At 32.9% G+C, this 17,498-nt stretch overlaps 3 protein-coding genes across 5 annotated transcripts; all 3 read right to left on the bottom strand.

The window, feature by feature from the left end:
- Positions 1-387: 387 nt before the first annotated feature.
- Positions 388-1,992, bottom strand: LOC144998880 (myb-like transcription factor family protein). The gene is made up of 3 exons (XM_078958608.1): positions 1,527-1,992; positions 1,148-1,344; positions 388-835 (listed from the first exon to the last, which is right to left on the bottom strand). The coding sequence occupies exons 1-3, from the start codon at positions 1,855-1,857 to the stop codon at positions 491-493; spliced, it is 873 nt and encodes a 290-aa protein (XP_078814734.1). The 5' UTR covers positions 1,858-1,992; the 3' UTR covers positions 388-490.
- Positions 1,993-6,578: 4,586 nt separating this feature from the next.
- On the bottom strand, positions 6,579-9,259 carry LPXA (bacterial transferase hexapeptide repeat-containing protein). Of its 3 annotated transcripts, XM_078993760.1 has the most exons (10): positions 9,137-9,259; positions 8,964-9,061; positions 8,356-8,480; positions 8,161-8,269; positions 7,997-8,089; positions 7,806-7,922; positions 7,648-7,731; positions 7,421-7,525; positions 7,052-7,138; positions 6,579-6,958 (listed from the first exon to the last, which is right to left on the bottom strand). In XM_078993760.1, exons 1-10 carry the CDS (start codon positions 9,222-9,224, stop codon positions 6,839-6,841), a joined length of 1,026 nt encoding a protein of 341 aa, XP_078849886.1. In that variant the 5' UTR covers positions 9,225-9,259; the 3' UTR covers positions 6,579-6,838. The 3 variants fall into 3 exon arrangements, with proteins under 3 accessions (XP_078849886.1, XP_078849887.1, XP_078849888.1); XM_078993761.1 differs by lacking the exon at positions 9,137-9,259 and having other exon boundaries at positions 8,356-8,487; XM_078993762.1 differs by lacking the exon at positions 9,137-9,259 and having other exon boundaries at positions 8,969-9,061.
- Positions 9,260-10,853: 1,594 nt separating this feature from the next.
- Positions 10,854-15,731, bottom strand: LOC144998878 (inactive protein kinase SELMODRAFT_444075-like). Its single transcript, XM_078958606.1, has 9 exons — positions 14,725-15,731; positions 14,330-14,484; positions 13,786-13,880; positions 12,494-13,434; positions 11,963-12,123; positions 11,792-11,868; positions 11,489-11,636; positions 11,192-11,341; positions 10,854-11,087 (listed from the first exon to the last, which is right to left on the bottom strand). Exons 1-9 carry the CDS (start codon positions 14,900-14,902, stop codon positions 11,052-11,054), a joined length of 1,941 nt encoding a protein of 646 aa, XP_078814732.1. The 5' UTR covers positions 14,903-15,731; the 3' UTR covers positions 10,854-11,051.
- Between the last annotated feature and the right edge of the window lie 1,767 nt (positions 15,732-17,498).

Here is a 17,498-nt window from a genome sequence, read left to right as displayed (position 1 = left end):
TTTTCATACAACACAAAATGAAACGGGGATTTTCCATAATTTGTTTTGATCAATAATAACATTATATCAATGGTCGGAGGAAAAATCGCAAGAATTTATAGTTTTATAGGGTTGGATTGCATATTTATTATTATCTCAATCGGATCTCTTTTGTCATGCCCCTGCCCCATTCATCAATCATGTTATAAACTTGTAGTTTATCCGAACAAATGGTCTAACAAATCGTCCATTGAAAATATTACAAATATTGAATACCGATGATACAAAGAGAATTTCTGCTCACGCGAATTAAACCTTAATTTAATATTTAATAGGGTAATATATATACATATATATGTATATTTGTAGTTACAAAAATATCTTATTCTAACCGGGCCAGGTTGTCGAAGGTCTCAAAATTTTAAAAATATATATATATATATATTTATATATCTACAATATTTAATAATTAGATTTTTTAGCATACAAAAAAGGTTAATTTAAACTCAAATTAAATTACACTGATAATGGGCCCAATTTGGAGTGAAGTAGTAGTAGATGAATTGTTATTTTCCACTGGCTTTGGAGCAGCAAGTGTAAGTTCTAAATCAAGAGTACCACTTTTAGAGCCAACAGTACCACATGGAGAAGTATGCACATGTGAACACATTGATGTTGTTTCATAAGATTTCACTGTTGGATTGTAGTAGACATTTTCTTGTTTTAGTGAACTGAAATCTATCAAAGAAAGATTGTTACTCCGATCTTGATGATCTTCATCAAAGGAGTTTGTGCGACTCATGTTGTAACTATTTTCTTGATTTGCTACTACATTCTTGTTGCTGTTGCCCCTAACCTGTGACCACAACCAAAAATAACTTTAGAAACTTTTTTTATAAGTTGTATCAAGAAAAGGACATCGATTTTCTGGGATCTCTTCAATTACAAGAAATTTGGAGTTTTAGCTTCATCTATTAAAGGGTTATAGTTTGTGTATTATGGGTTGTACATTGTTGTAAAAGTTTCAAGCCGCTACCGAACATAGTGTATGGTTGTACAAAACAATCATGAGGCTTTAACACTTTATATGACCTCCATCCTAATGGAGGTACTATTTTTTCTACACAAAGTACAACCTTGTAATGCATGATTGTGCGGAAACACATACCAAATCAAAGAGGCTCGAGCGACGTTTCTTCTTGACAAGACTAGCTTGCCTTAGAAAGTACTTTTGGGCATGACTTGCAACTTGTGTAGGTGTTCTTGTGGTCACATAGTTTCTTGAAATCCCTCTCCAATCACCTTTACCAAGCTTTTCAAGACCGGTTAAGAATAAACGGTGTTCGTCTTCTGACCAAGGAAGCCCTACAAAACCACCCATCCAATATGTCACTATTGAAATTCTACATTCTTTTATGTCAAAAAGAGAATTCTAAAGTTGAATACATGCATGGCACGGTGGCATACACAATGTAAGGTAACCATAAAAAGAATTTTCCAACTGTCGTACAGTATATAAAATAATATTGTTGATGACTTTTACATACCTTTTTTCCGTTCTTGAGCTCTAAGACCGTCTGAAAGATAACCAACTGACATACTCTTGAGGTCACTAACAGACACCCGAGAAGAAGATAAGGAAGATGAAGGTGAATGTGAAGTTGAAGCTTGTAGTGGTGATGAAGAAGGCAAACAATCCATGCTAAGGCATTTCTTAATCACCATAGAGTGTGGTGTGTCTAGTTGAACCCCAAAGAGCCTCAATCCCCCTCCACCACCACCTATCAAGATTGTGCTATTGACATTGCCTCTATTATAACTAGTGCAAGTTCTTGAATTGTGGCCTATGTTTCCACAATGTGAGCATTTTCTCCCCATTTTGGTTCAACTTCTTTTGCAAAAGAAAGAAGTAAGAATGACCCACAAATACCCAACACCTAAAAAGCAACCCAAAGAGAGAAAAGAAAAGGAAATGTTAGGTTTGGCACAAAGGCAAATAATGATGATGATATATGTGCGGTGGGAGGTGGGGTTTTGGCAAAAATGGATGCAAACCTAAGAATAAATGATTGGGTGGATATTCTTTTTTACGATTTGAAAAAAGATAATATTTTTATGACCAAAATCACTTATCCAACTATATAAATAGAAGAAAAGAATCTTGATTCATGATATTGGCATCTAGAAAGGATATCACGGGAAGATATGATATGATGTGTTCGTGATTAATTTGTACAAACATAGTAGGGTTTAAAGATCATGACATTCTTTTGTCCACTTGGGATTTTTATGCTACTTTTCAATAATAAACAAAACCCAAGTTAAATATCCGAAAACGAGATAAAATATGTAGTTATAGTCGAGCAAAGATAATTTAAATAAGTTTGTGCAATGGATTTGATATTTTACACTGGCCGGCATCTATTATTGGAGTATGGAAGGCCTCAATTAACCTCTTAAAGAATCTTGACATTAACATCGTTGAAGTTGTAAGCATATGTTGACATGATCAATAAAGAAACCAATCTTGATTTAATTATTTGATGATCAATCAAGTATTAAGTTTGGGTGTTTTATGAGTTTAATCTTTTAATGACATAATTTCGGAATAACCTTTTTGTAATAACTTGTATATTATGCAATATAACGTGTATCTATTTGTGAAACTAATCATTATGGGTCTTAATATAATGGAAAAATCATTTATATTTGTTTTTATCCTATAAGTTTTCTTTTTCAAAACCAAGACAAAATCAAAGTTCTGAACCCAAGTACCCCAAATAGTAAAATGGCATCACTATAGCAAAAATTAAACAAAAAACATAATTTTAAAATGAAAATTTGTCTATTCCTCTCATTTTGAAATAAGTTTATTTTATAATTTAAAAGTTTCTAGTACATATAGATTACCAAAAATCGATAGTTTGGTAAGGAAAAAACGAAGTACGATTTGTTTTTAAGTTCATTTTATATTATATAAAAAACGTTCTAAATTTATTTGCTCGTGTTTTATTGGTACCTAAGAAACCAATAATTTAGGGTGTAAGTACTTATCCACCCAACCCCATCAAGCATCAACCACCACCTTAAGAAATATAATATGAAATCCACTCAAATAAAGAAAAATAAATCAAAAAGTCTATAACTGTTCAACACCTATTTATCTCATTAAATTTATAAAAAAATGTCTGTTTTTTTTCTTTATTAAAAAAAAAAAGATATATCTTAGGTGCCTAAAAAAATAAAAAAATGATAACTTTATTTCCATTTAGGATAAACTACACATATAATTTAAACGTATCTTCATAATTAATTGTTCAAAACCACACTATAATTTATAATTAGTTTTTAAGATTGATCTGGATTCATCTTTTCAAACCGAAAAGGTCAACCAATTCAACCAATCATGTCGGTTTGAATGTTAAACAACTATTAAATACAAATATTTCGAAGATAAACAATATAAAGATTCCTATCGAAATTGAATTAACATAATGCGTGTGAATCTCTTATAATACGTAAAATGAACAAATTGAATCTACTAAAGATTTCCCCATATATACATACATACGTACATACTTACACACACAAAACCTTCCATTGGCGAATATATTTTAAAGGATTTAAAGGATTTGGAGTTTGGCATTACTATAAGAGGGAATCTTCCAACACCATATTTTATGCGGCCTAATTAACCTTCATTGACTAAGTTTTTTTTTCCATGATAAAATTGGTTTAATCATGCAACAAGTTGAGATATTTTAAAATAGTCTTTTTTTTCAATGATAAAATTGGTTTAATCATGCAACAAGTTGACATATTTTAAAAATATATATATCAAGAAAACAATGTTTAAAAGTTTATAAAACTATATAATAATCTTACCCTAAATCAGATTGGCCAAGCCAGATAGTCTCCACTTCACGAATCATAAATCTTGAGTGAGGTTGGTATCCTATGAAAACAACACACAAACAAAATGGCAACTTGCCAAATACACTTTTATTACTAAAAGTTTAGTTTCTTCTCGAAAAGCAAAGTCTACACGAGTACTACTATTCATGCATAAAATACAACCCAATTGTAAAATGTATTAAAGGGATGCTTAAATTAGCTTTTTGAGAAGATTGATGTCATTTTTGTGATTAACCCTAAGGTAAGACGTGATATTTAAGTCATAATTTTTTTAATTTATGCAAAATGATTTTTATACGAAATATGCAAATACATTTAACTAAAATATACTGTACTATATTAATGTTTCACTTAGATCATTCGGTATACATATCATTACCAAAATTATGGCGGGATGACATGTTAGGATCACCTCATCGCCGCATTAAAACCACATCACTCAACATCACTACATCCTTTTTATCTTTTTTATTATTTATTAAAAAATATATTTTTTAATTAATTAAAAAGTAGAGAGAAAGAAAGAATGATGGATGTTTTCAATTGTGGTAGTGACCACATTCCACAACGCCATAGCCACCACAATACACACGGGATGAACGTATTAAGTTGGTGGGCTACCAGGGTGGTAAATAGAATGGTTTTACATACCAAGTTATGTCACAATGCTTCATTTTTTTTTACTTTTTTTTACCAAGTGATACAACAATATGCCAATTGAATCAACATAAACCATAAATACATCTACCAAACAATTCGGTTTTAATTAGAAACAAAGATCTTCATGTGCGATTCAAGACATCATGGGCCTAGGAAAAGGAGGGGTCAACAATCTTGAAGCACTAATATTATCGTACCATAAAACCATTTACTTTTATGGCCATTATGCGAGTTTTCATGCATATCATTTGTGGAAACGCACCAACACTATGACCAAATCAAAGTACAAAAGCAATTTGATCTTAATCAAAAGTTGTAAAACATTTTTAAAGGTAGACTAAAGAATAAAGCCTTATGTACTTGGATGCATGGTCATGGTATATTATTTATTTATCATGGTACTTGTTACAAAAGAAAGATTACAAAAAAGTCACGTATGTATAAACAAAAGCCTTAATGACACCAATCCACTTTAGTATGAAAAAGAAGGCACAAGTGGCACTAGAAAGGTCTATCGTCTTTAAAATAAAAGGTATAACTATGTAAGTTAAATGCTAACAGGACCACGAAGGAATTGGAATCTTCTCATGAGCTGGTGCAACCTCAAAATCTACGATTGTCGTTGGAATTATCTCAAATTTGTATTTATATTTGAATATTTTTTTAATGAATGTATTCCGAATGAATTATAACATGTCAAGATAGTGTATAAAAAAGGAATGGAATGTAGCAATATTGTCCAATGAAAAAATGTTGTTTGTTTGCGATGAATGAATGGAATGTGATTTCTTTTCTTGGATTGATTTTTATTCAACGTGGAAGAATGTTTTCCGTTCCTTCGTGCCTTCAGAGCTTCAGGGAATAGAATGATATATTATAATTATAAATTACTTTTATTCATACAGGACGTGTTTGGTAAAACTAGTTGCTAACTAGAAGTTGGAATTAAGCTGATGGCTAGGAAAAATGAGTGTTGGAAGTTGTAAGCTAAGTTTTATTTGTGTATAAGGGTCAACAAAAGTAATTGCTATTATTGTAAAATTATATAAAAAAGCAAACAAAAGTTAAAAACTCTCAAAAACTATTTGAAGTAGCTTTAAGGTGTGTTTGATACAAAGATTTTAAAAGCTTTGTGAGATTTTAACTTAAAAAAAAATAAATAAATAAATAAATAAACCCTAAAAATGTTCAATGATAGAGCTTTTAATTTTTATTTTAAATAAAAAAAAACTCATTCAAAAATCACTTCAAGTTGCTTTTGAGAGGTTTTAGTTTTTGAAATTTATATAATTTTACATATTTAAAAGTTAACTACGTGTACCGAACATTTAAACAGAAATAAAAGCTATAACTTCTAACTATCAACTTTCATGTAGTTTTGTCAAACACAACCTTTAAAATAAGAGTTTTTCATTTAAAATAAAATCAAAAAACTCCTACTACTAAACAAAGTTTTTTTCAGCAGGTTGAACAAAGTTTTTTTCTTAAAAAATAAAAGCTAAAAAGCTATTGTTCTTAAAAGTTTCGTGAACAGGGCTTTTTAGATTTCTATTTTACCTATTTTTGAAATACATATAGCATATATTTTAAATCAAATGGAATATGAATACATAACAAACATGTTCAAATGACTTGTTCTATTCCATCAAGTCAACCAAAAATGATAATGGAATGTAATGATCCGTTCCATTACCTCAAAGCGTCATTCATTCGTTCCTATGTGATTCTATTCCACCATACCAAATACAATACACAAGTGTTTTGGTTGGCAAGAAAAAGAACAAAAACAAAAAAAAAAAAAAAAAAAAACATAATTTTTTTAATTATATATTTTTCTATTGTAAATGTTTATAATTGAATTTTTATTTTTATGTATTCTAGTATACATAATGAGATTATTTTGGTCTTATAATAAAAGAAGAATGGAATGGAATTGAACTGAATTCCTTCCACAGAATGAAATGGAATTGAATTGAATTCTTTCCACCCTAAGTTACGAATGATGAAATCCATCAAACATGGAATTTAAAAGATTCCTACGGAATTAAATTTCATCCAATTGGCAACCAAAACATGGCCATGGAATGGAATCATGAATTCCAATTCCATCAAAATCCACAAACACACCCACCCTTATGTTCTCTCATTTGTATCTTTGTAGAGATCAACTTATGTTGTCTCCAAGAGAAAAATGACATCAATTCAATACATATACATATAAATAAAATTCACCACAAGATGATAAGAGATACAAACACAGATACATACACACACACACACACACTCAGGAAAAACTCCAAGATCTGAATTTGCAAATTCCACGCCGATTTTCACCAAGAGATTCACGTATGGATTGCACCATGGAAAGCACAGCAGGAATAAGTGACAACTCCTCATGACATTCCTACATTATTTTATATTTTTTTTAAGCCATGTTTTAACTTAACAAAGAATTTAATAATAAATGAGAAATTTTACAAAAAACAAATTGTATTACCACTTCAGCAAGACGGGATTCAATGCCTCCAATGTTTGCATTAGTAGGCATGAATATCTTCCTGTAAGCTGCTCTCAGGCTCCTGATCTATCCTTATCAATGAAACAAATCACTGTCTGTTTGTTTGGATGGAATGGAATAACAAAGGAATGGAATGGAAAGGGTAATGAAACAAGCAAAGTTAACGGAATCAGTGATTACATTTCGTGATTCTTAACTCTATTGTGTACATCAGTGATTATATGTAATTACAACTAATGGTTTTAACTCTATTGTGTACATTATATAATTACAACTAATGGTTTTAATTAAACACAATTAAAAACCAAATGAAATTATAATTAAAAAATATATTTTCTAAATTCTAACCTCAGTAACTGAGAAGCCACCTCGACGAAGACCTTCTAGATTCAAACCACGCAACTCTGCTCTATCTCCAGCCACCATTGTATACTTGGGGACATCTTGTGAAACCTTATGTACATATGCAAATCAAGAAATCAGATTTTTGAACTTTCATTAAGCAAAATTACTTTCATTTATTTGTTTTCAACTCTTTTCTTATTAAAGCATTATCCTTTCACAAAGAATCTTACCACTGAACCTCCACCAATGAAACAGAAGGAACCTATCTGACAAAACTGATGAACAACAATGGCTCCAGCTGTGTGTGCATGGTCCTACATTTAGACTTGGAAAATTAGATTATAGTTTTTACAACAAAATACCCAAATTGACCTCAACAAGAAATAACCTCCACCAAAACATGCCCTGCCAAAAGGGTATTGTTTGCAAAAATGTTGTTGCTACCCACTTTGCAATCATGGGCTATATGACAAGCTCCCATGATAAGATTGTTATCACCTATAACCTGGTTATGCAATTTTTTTACTTCATTTGAGTTTATAAATACCAAAAGGGGAAAATATATTCACAATCACATACTGTTGTATCACAAGGTTTTGAAGATCTATGGATGGAAACATGTTCTCTTATCTCATTATTATCACCAACTTGAAGAAAGCATTCATTACCTGTCTGATAACAAACTGAAGTATCAATAAATTAAGGGTTTAGGGTTTAGGGTTTAGTGCATATAATCCAATTACCTTATACTTCATGTCTTGGCATTTGAGGCCAACAACAGCATGATGACCAATGACATTATTGCAGCCTATGATTGTTTTGCCAGGAATGTCATCTCCAACAACTGCACCACTACTTGATGATAGCATATAAATAAGGATCAAGGATTGAAGAACAGTCTGTAGCAATGAGAGTTTGACTACATGATATGAACTAACCTCATCAAGATGCATTTATCTCCCAATTCTGTGTTTCCAAAAACATGACTTCCAGGATGTAGTATGCAATTATTTCCTAATGTTGCTGAAGACCCCACACTGCAAAAGGGGCCTATTGAAACACCCTGCAAGCTAATATGGTTTTATCATTATATAAGTTGCAGGACAATCTAACCATAATATCATTTCTGATTGTAGTTGCTATGGCCTATAATTATCACAAATGTTTACTAAGTGTGTGCATTAAGAACAAATACACTCACAGTTGTATAATCTTTCAACATTTTTGATCTTTCTGTTTAATAAAAGGGGCTGAGATTTGGCTGTTTATGTAAGGGATCAGCTTTTAGATTGAATCATATGGTTCAACTTTCCCAAAGTTTTATGTTGGAGCAATATTTGATCATTTATCACTTCATTGATACTACATATAACATAGTTACATATTAATAATACAATTGCATACATGATTTACTTTAATCAATGCAGGTTCTATTTGACACTCTCTGGTTTATCAATATAATCAAAAATGGTGGCGACAGTCCCCTAAACTACCATTTGTAAGCACACAAGGAATAGTACATTTCAGCGTCAAAATCTCAATATACCTGACCTATCATCGCATTAGGATGAACGACAGATGAAGGATGTATGAAGCTAGGGTTTATTCCATCAGCATTATGGTCTCTATTAAAGTCCGAGGCATCTGTACATAAATTACAAAAGTTAATTCGTATATACACACAGGGACAGAAGAAGGAGAACGTAGAAAGTGAGTTACAGTTGAGAGTCGAGAGGCGTCGACGAGAAAGCGCCCGGAGTAGACCAACGACGACCTGCCGCCGGGCTCTGAGTGGTGAAGTTGCCATTTCTCGAAATTGTCCCAATTTTGCGGGCAATTTATATCTGTAAGATAAGTTACCACTTTACCCCCTATATGTTTTGGCAAAATGTTTTTAACCCCTTATACCATATTTAGAACCAAAAGGGCCCCTTTATTATTAATTCTTTTGAAATTTTGACCTATTAACTTATTACATATATATGTCAAATGTAGCATAAATTTGTTGGTTTTCTTCAAATAAACACAATATTTTGCTTGGGGTATAATTAAATAAAGACAAATTTATATAGATGGAACTTGTGGTTTATCATAAGTCATAAACTTAGTTTGTCTTCCAAAAAAAAATTAGGGATTAACAATAATAGTGATAGTAGATTCGTCCTGGGTTGTAGTTGTGTTGGAAGGTGGTGGTGAAGGTTAATCGGAAAAGAGAGGTGTGGGTGAGGGGTGAGGGTAGGGTTCTTTTTATTTTCTTTTATTTCTTTAAATTATATTTAATTAAAGGAACTAAAAGGACAAAAATTATTTCATATCATTCGTGGATTAACTATAAAAGTTTTAAAAACTATAAAAATTGTATTCGTCAAAAAATATTAACAAGGACTAAAATTATAACATTTAGTAAATTATAATGACCATTTATATAATTTTATCATAAATAAATAAATACTCGATTGGATTATTACTAAAGTAATAATCACAAGGGACAGTTGTAAATTCAATCTTGTTCATAAAGTCTCTTTCTTCATTTTAAACGTTTTAGACAATTATTATGGAGAAAACAAATCATAAAACATAACATACTTTTCTATAAATCAATAAAATCATACAACCATGTGGTGTTTGGACCCAATTTGGTTAGTCCGATCGAATCCAAGTTTTTCTGTACTTTTAGCAAAACTAGTCGTATATTAGTTTGAAGTGGTTAGTTAGTAGTCGAAAGTTTTAATCTATAATTTTATTTATATAAAAATGTTTAGCAAAATTGCCAATTCTAATATATAAAATTAGTTAAAAACTAAAACCTTCCAAAAACTATTTAAAATAATTTATTCTAAATAAAAGTTAAAATCATTTGACAATCGAAACTTTTCTTTAGTTTTCGAACTTCTTTTTAACATAAAAGCTTCAAAAGAATCACATTAAATCAAATAAACACATTAGATTGGATGGAGTAGACATGGTACACCCTCAGCAGTGGTGATCTGGACTCAGTGCACACTGAGCATTGACCTCAGCATGTCGAGCTCTGCTGCGGTTCTCGGCGATGACACACCAAGTCTCTCTTTCTTCTTCCTCCTTTTCAACTCTGAAGTCTATGTTCTCTCTTGTTCTTCATCACTTCTTCCTTGCCATGACTGATGTGACGTTCGCCAACCTCTCAACGACTCCCTTCTGCCAAGTAAATACTTATTTGAATAGGTCGGTTGTATTAATATTTTTTAATTATTTTTTTGAAATGATTATAAGTCCAATAATTACGATAACAATCCTACTATAACAAAACAATTTGAAAATAATATATTTAGAGAAATACATTATGAGCGTTTTTCAACAATTTAACAACTCAAACCGCGTTTTTCAACCATTTAACAACTCAAACCGACCACTTCAAAGGTAAATTGTCAAAAATTATCAATCATAACACAAAAAATAAGAACTCGTATATTTTATTTAGGCAATTTCCCACCAAAAAGAAAAAGAATTTATAAAAATAAAAGAACTATAAATAATATGTATATATGTACAAGTATTCCAATAAACGCATAGAATGTCTACTTTTCAACCATCTATGGACTATTTGTACTGTAACTATTCATCCGGCCATGCTTCCGGCCGGCATACAAATCTATCACTTGATATCATCGTTTTCCAACATCCAAAGCACCTGTTTCCCAAAAAAAAATTAAAAAAAAAAAAAAAAAAAAAAATCAGTACAAAATCATCTAATAAAACAGCTCGTGTAGCTAGACTGGGGTTCTTTGTTCGGACCTGAGACATCCGAGGTCTCGAATGTGGGTCCCGCCTGATACACAGCGAGGCACAATGTGCCATGCATCGAACCTCTGCCTCCAAATATCCGTCTTTAAGCCGCGGATCTATCAATTCACCAATGGCAGCCGCCTCAAGCAATGGTCGTGCCTGTAAAATTGTAAAAAAAAAAAACATGTCGGTTCATATCAACGGGTTTTCGTCCGGAGGGAATGGAATCATGCTATGGAATGGAATCTCAAATTCCGACTCGGAATCCACGAACCAAACATGTCTAAAGTGTTCCGAAACTCGTACCCATTCGGTAAGATATTGTTGGCCTTTTGGTCGGTTTATATCGACAGCTTTTCGTCCGGTAATGAGCTCAACCAACACCACCCCGAATGAATACACGTCGGCCTTTTCGGTAATTTCACCACTCTGGGCGTATTCCGGAGCCAAGTACCTAGAAAAACAAAAAACATGTTAATAAACAATACAACCGAGCCATAAAAAAGCCATATTTTGTTGAATAGATGATGTTTCAAAATATATGAGAAAAATAAACAAGGACAAAATTTGACTCAAGTAAGAAAACACTCGTATAAATTTTATATATACCCGAACGTTCCAATTACTCTTGTTTCCACGCCCGTTTCGCCATCCGGTTGCCACCTTGCAAGACCAAAATCTCCAACCTAAGTTCAAAACCAAATCTCGTTAAGGGTTGACTTCAAAAGTCAAAATGTACATATAATGTATGTTTTTTTTTTCCGGAACATTGATAAGTACCAAAGCTTCGAAATCATGAGTTAACAGAATGTTGTTTGGACGCATGTCACGATGAACAATACACCCGACCCGACATTCTTCATGAAGGTATCGTAGCCCTCGGGCAGCCCCAACCGCAATCTTTTGTCGGGCAGACCATTCCAACAGCCCGTGACTGTGCCCTGCAAATTGACATCAATTTTATTAGATGCGACTCACTAGACCAAAGTATTTAAGGGCATTTACGTTTTTTCCACAGACCAGAGATCGAAAAAGCCCTTGTCCCACCTTTTTGGGGTGGGACAAAAAAATTGCAACTTTTATCCTAGTGAGTCCTTATCCCACCTTTTTAGGGTGGGACCCGACATAACACTCTCAATCCCTATCTCAAAAAGCTGCAATTTTTGTCCCACTGACATTTCATCTGAGTCATTATCCCACCTTTTTTGGGCGTACAATTTTTTTATCCATTGACCTCAATCTGAGTCCTCAGTCCTGTTTTGTCCTGTCTAGTGTCTAGTTTAACTTACGAAACATGTGCTAGATTTGTACCGTAAAGATGAGAATCCAAAGACCCGTAGCAAATATATTCATAAACAAGCAACCGTCTTCCATCCTCCACACAATACCCAATTAACATCACAACATTCCGATGTTGTGCACAGCTTAAAACCTCAACTTCCGAAAAAAACTCATTATCACCTTGAGAACTAGCAATCTTATGTTGTTTAACCGCAACCATTCGACCATCTTTAAGAATCCCCCGGTGCACCGATCCAAACCCACCTTCCGCCAAAAAATTAGCCCCCGAAAATCCATCCGTAGCCTCTTCAAGCTCCCCAAATCCAAACCATTTTGGAGGTTTTCCAAAAACGGGAGCTTTATGCTGACAAATCGAACAAAGTGGAGGTGATTTTGGGGACACGTGTCTCGTTAACGGGATCATGTTCTTCACATTCTTGGTTGCCTTTTCGGGTCGGTTATCGATTTCAAAGAATTTCAAACGGAGTGCGTTTGTGATTGGATTTATCAACGGTTTCATGTTTAAATGTTTGAAACTTTTTTCAATCGAGAATTCATCCGATGAACATAAGCTTGTGGACGGGGACGAACTCGGGTTCTCGGAGTCGGAATCGGAATCGGAATCGTGAATTCCGTCTTTTTTCGTGTCCCAATCGTGATCGGAAATGAGAAACGGGGAGAATCCAAGATCGGAGCTTGATAACGAGGGAGTTCCATGTTCGGTTGTGGTGAATGATAGATGTTCGGGACTGCTTACTGGGGTTACGTTTGGGACTTTAGTTGTGTTCCAAGTACTTTCGTCTTCTTTGGAAGAATCCGGGGGTGCTTCTTGACAAGTTGTTAAAACTTCAGGGTCTTTTGTTGGCGATCCAACTAAGTTCAAGCGAAGTACTTTTGGACGCGCCTTTTTCATCACAACCACGTTGCATTCTAGCTCCTCGATGCATGCTTTCGCCTCTTTCTTTAGATTCCTGTTGCCAAAAATCATCAAAAAAGTATGAGGGCATTTACGTCTTTTGCACATACAAGAGTCCAAATATCATGGGCGAATCTTCGTTCTACCTCGTTGGGTGGGACAAAAATTTGCATATTCGTTACTTTTTTTATTCTAATTAAATCATTATATTTTGAGAATCTACCCAATTGTAGTAGTGAAAATGGCTTTGTATTTTGATGATATTGCTATAATTGGGTAGATTTTTCGTCTTAATTGGAAAAAATGAAAGGAGGATGCTATAAGAAACAAGTGAATGAAAGTTTGTTTCTATTTCTTGCATTTAGCTCTTTTGAGGACTTTTCTGTAATTTAGTATGTTTGCTTACTTATCCAAAACCACCCATTGTGTTCGGGTTTTCTTTGCTTCAGCAGCTACAACTCCACATGGGGTGCCAGAAATGACTTTGATCTTCATCTTTATCTATCAAGAACCATCAAACAAGAGGAATTTAGTACACTATGCTGAAAAAAGATGAGGGGCTTTATAAAATATTTCATAAAAGATGAGGGTAAATTAGTTTAATTTCAAAAAAGCTTTTAAAAGTGGTATGATATTGATAGTTAATAGCACTATGTTTATTTTGATAAAGTTAGTGGGAAAATGATATTGCAGAGCAAGATAACTATGCATGAGATCGATAATATACTTTAAAACATATAATCGGTTTTGTATCAATGAAACTTGAAAAATAGTGATTTGGATGAAATTCTACATTTGGTAGTTTTCCAAAATACAATGTTGTCGTAAAAATAAACAAAAGCAGGATACTATAATAATAATAATAAATAAATCAATGAAAGTGCATTGCTACAGCTTGTATTTAACCCGATTTTGAAAAGAGCAATTGAACACAAAATAACAAGACTGACCTTATCTGAATCGTAGATATTATGAAGCTGAAACATCATTTGAGAGCATGATTCCGTGATGTCATCCTTCTGATCCCTAACATCGCCGGAAAGATGTTTCCATTGCCCAGTGGTGCAATCACTGTTGAATTTTGAGAAATTCCATAACTTGTGACCTGAAAGAACGAAACCCAGTTCATGGTCGAGAAAAAAAAAACGACCTCGATTTGCAATTTGAGTTTGGAAATCAAATCAGAAGTCAAACTGATAGTTTCGCAAGAACAAAGAGAACTTATGAAGCCTAATTTAAAACCCTAAAAAGTCAAACTGACAATTTTGCAAGATCAGAGAGAAGTCGTGAACCCTAAATTGAAGAAAAAACAGATGGAGCATAAAAGTAGGGTTTAACGGATTACTTGAAGTGTGAGCAGGGATGACCACAAGCAATTTAGCACAATCCCCAGGTTGAACGACATGTGTTAAAGCCCAAATAAAAGCATTTTTTGGAATCTCTTTTGATGCTTTCACAGCAATAAGCACAACTCTTTCTCCTGTTTGATCTCTAACTGTACCACTCTTTTGTCTCTTCATCATTTTTTTTCAAGGAAACAAGAAAAAATAACAAGGAATGGATCCAAAACTAGATATGATTTTCACTGTGAGTGCCCAAAAACAGCAAGAATTGCTAAAATGAAGAACCCTAAATTCCCGAATTACTTATTTGTTCAAATCATTGAACAGGGACCAATAATTTCCGTTTTGGTGCGTGCTAAAACAAGAAAATGTGGCGACTTTGTTACCCAAATCGCAGCCGAAAAGGTATCTTGAGACTATTTGGGTCAAGATTTAACGAAATGCAGGATGGAAAATGGAAGAAACTCAACTAATTGTTCAAATCATCGAACACACACAACAGATTCCATATTCTTGTGTTCTAAAACAAGAAAAATGTGGTAACCTTTTCGAGATTCAGTGCCCAAAAGGTCTCTTGAGAGTACTTTTGGTGGAGATTTCACTATAAATGCATGATGGAAAGCGAATAAATTACTAAAAAAGAAAGAACCCCAATTACCGATATCTTCAAATCACCAAACACCCAACAACAGTTTCAAGTTTTATGTTTTAACAAACAAGAAAATGCGAAACTTTTTTTTATTTTTTTGCGTATCAGAGCCCAAAAAGGCAGAGTACTTTTGGTCAGGATTTCACAAAAGATGCATGATGGAAAGAGAAAGAAAACAAAGTAGGGTGTAGAAAGCCTGCAAAAGCAATCGGATCACACTATTTGGACAATAAGGTTAATTTTCTGTGTAAAGAAAAACAAAAAAGAACAGCCAAACGGAAAAAGAAGGGATCGGAAAATGGAAGTGAAGCGAGCAAAAAAAACAAAACCTCGAAGGCGCATGATGCTTAAAGTAATGACAAGGGTGTCCCACGTCTCTGAATAATACCAAAATTATTGAGTCAATGATGGATATAATTGGAATTTAGAAGTTAGAAACTATAGTTTATTCTGAAGTGTTTAAGACACATTTAATGAACCTCGTTCTCTAGAACAATATGCAGGAGGTTGCTTTGAATCATGGATACTCGCAGGGGTTGTTTAAGATAATAAATGATTTTAAACATTGCTCTAAATCAGGAGCAATGTTTGGCCCCATGAAATTAATTGAGAATTTGGTATGTATATTTTACTCCATGTATATGATTTTAAAGTAAATAAATGAGGTGTGAATCTGTTGATAATAAAAAGAATGATGATGTAGGGAGCCTACCCAAATTTAATAAATGATTTACACAAGTCATCCATTATAAAAATATCAAATGAGGCATTTTAATTTTTAATTTGATGTGATATAGAAAGAATCTTTTGACATCCAAAAGATTTTGATAACTCGAAAAAAACTGATCTCAACCACTAGGTTAAATATTATCATATTTGATTTGATTTGATTTTAATTAAAACAGTTTTGGAGTTTTAAAATGCAAAAAATCTTAAGGTCATATAGTCAAAAACATGTTAAGCTTCGAATAAGTAAGTAAGCAAGGCAACATCAATTAGTAATCAAAATAGAGTTCAAGATTACTAGGAAACTATGGCCTTTGAAAATGTCTTTTCTATCTTTTACCCAAAAGCCATCTATAGTCTTCAATATGTGCATGTGTCAAACTATAGTTCGTGGATGAAATGTTTAGTGAGAATATTCGATTTGGATTCATTTAAAGTAAAGATGATAGTAAATAATTGAGACCAACCCCAAAAATCAATTTAAATAAACAAACATATTATCATTCTATTTCATTCATTTTAATTACAATACAACTTAGGTGTTTTGTTGATTCTAATTTCTCACTAAAGTTACAATTTCATATAAGTATTTTAAAATACTCTTTCCACAATCCAAAACGCATTATACATTAAATTTATATTGTAAAAAAAAATCCTTATTTTAGTTCGGGTTTGATAGAAAAATAGGATAATAATAGCCTTAGAAATTCTGAGAATTGTGATTTCACTATCAAATCAAAGTATTAGATGGTACTCCCTAATCTTTGATTGGATAAGACTCAGAAGAGAAAAAGAACAAAGAATGAGAAATATGAATTTCGTGAGTACCAGAAAAAACTGACCAAAATTGGTTAAATACCTCATTTGTCCGAAAACTGTCAAAACTGTCATAAAACAGTTTGGCAACAGTCCAAAAAATGTCATAAATCCGGGTTTTCTATAAATTTGGATTTTCTGATGCATTTTCGATCCCAGCCAGGGGCTTTGCCCCTTGGACCCCGCTCCCAGGGGGCGCTGCCCCCGGGCCCCCGTTCGTTTAGGGGCTTCGCCCCTAAATGATAGTCTACTTTTAATCTTGAATAAATTTAAATAAGTGTGCACTCCACACCTTTCTTACTTGTTTAATATTTATCAAGATCACTTTTGGTCACACAAAGTAATCTCATTACACTTAAATCACATTAGTGAAACAAATCACCAACAAACCTCCCCCATTTAAGTGTAATCTTGATTAATTTAAAACAAAAAACATAACAACAAACTGATGCATAAATGAAATATCGCGACGATTGAATTTCATATTAGTACTTTATTCATTTCAAATATTCGAATATCAGGGCGTCACTAAGGATTGAACCCTTTCTATTCTAAGTGAATACATGAAGATAATATTGTTGGAAT

The sequence above is a fragment of the Lactuca saligna genome, chromosome 5 (genome assembly GCF_052625555.1).
Source record: "Lactuca saligna cultivar CGN05327 chromosome 5, ASM5262555v1, whole genome shotgun sequence".
Lineage (NCBI taxonomy): Eukaryota > Viridiplantae > Streptophyta > Magnoliopsida > Asterales > Asteraceae > Lactuca > Lactuca saligna.
Note: the sequence above shows the minus strand (reverse complement) of the source record. Positions and strands in the feature narration are given on the sequence as shown.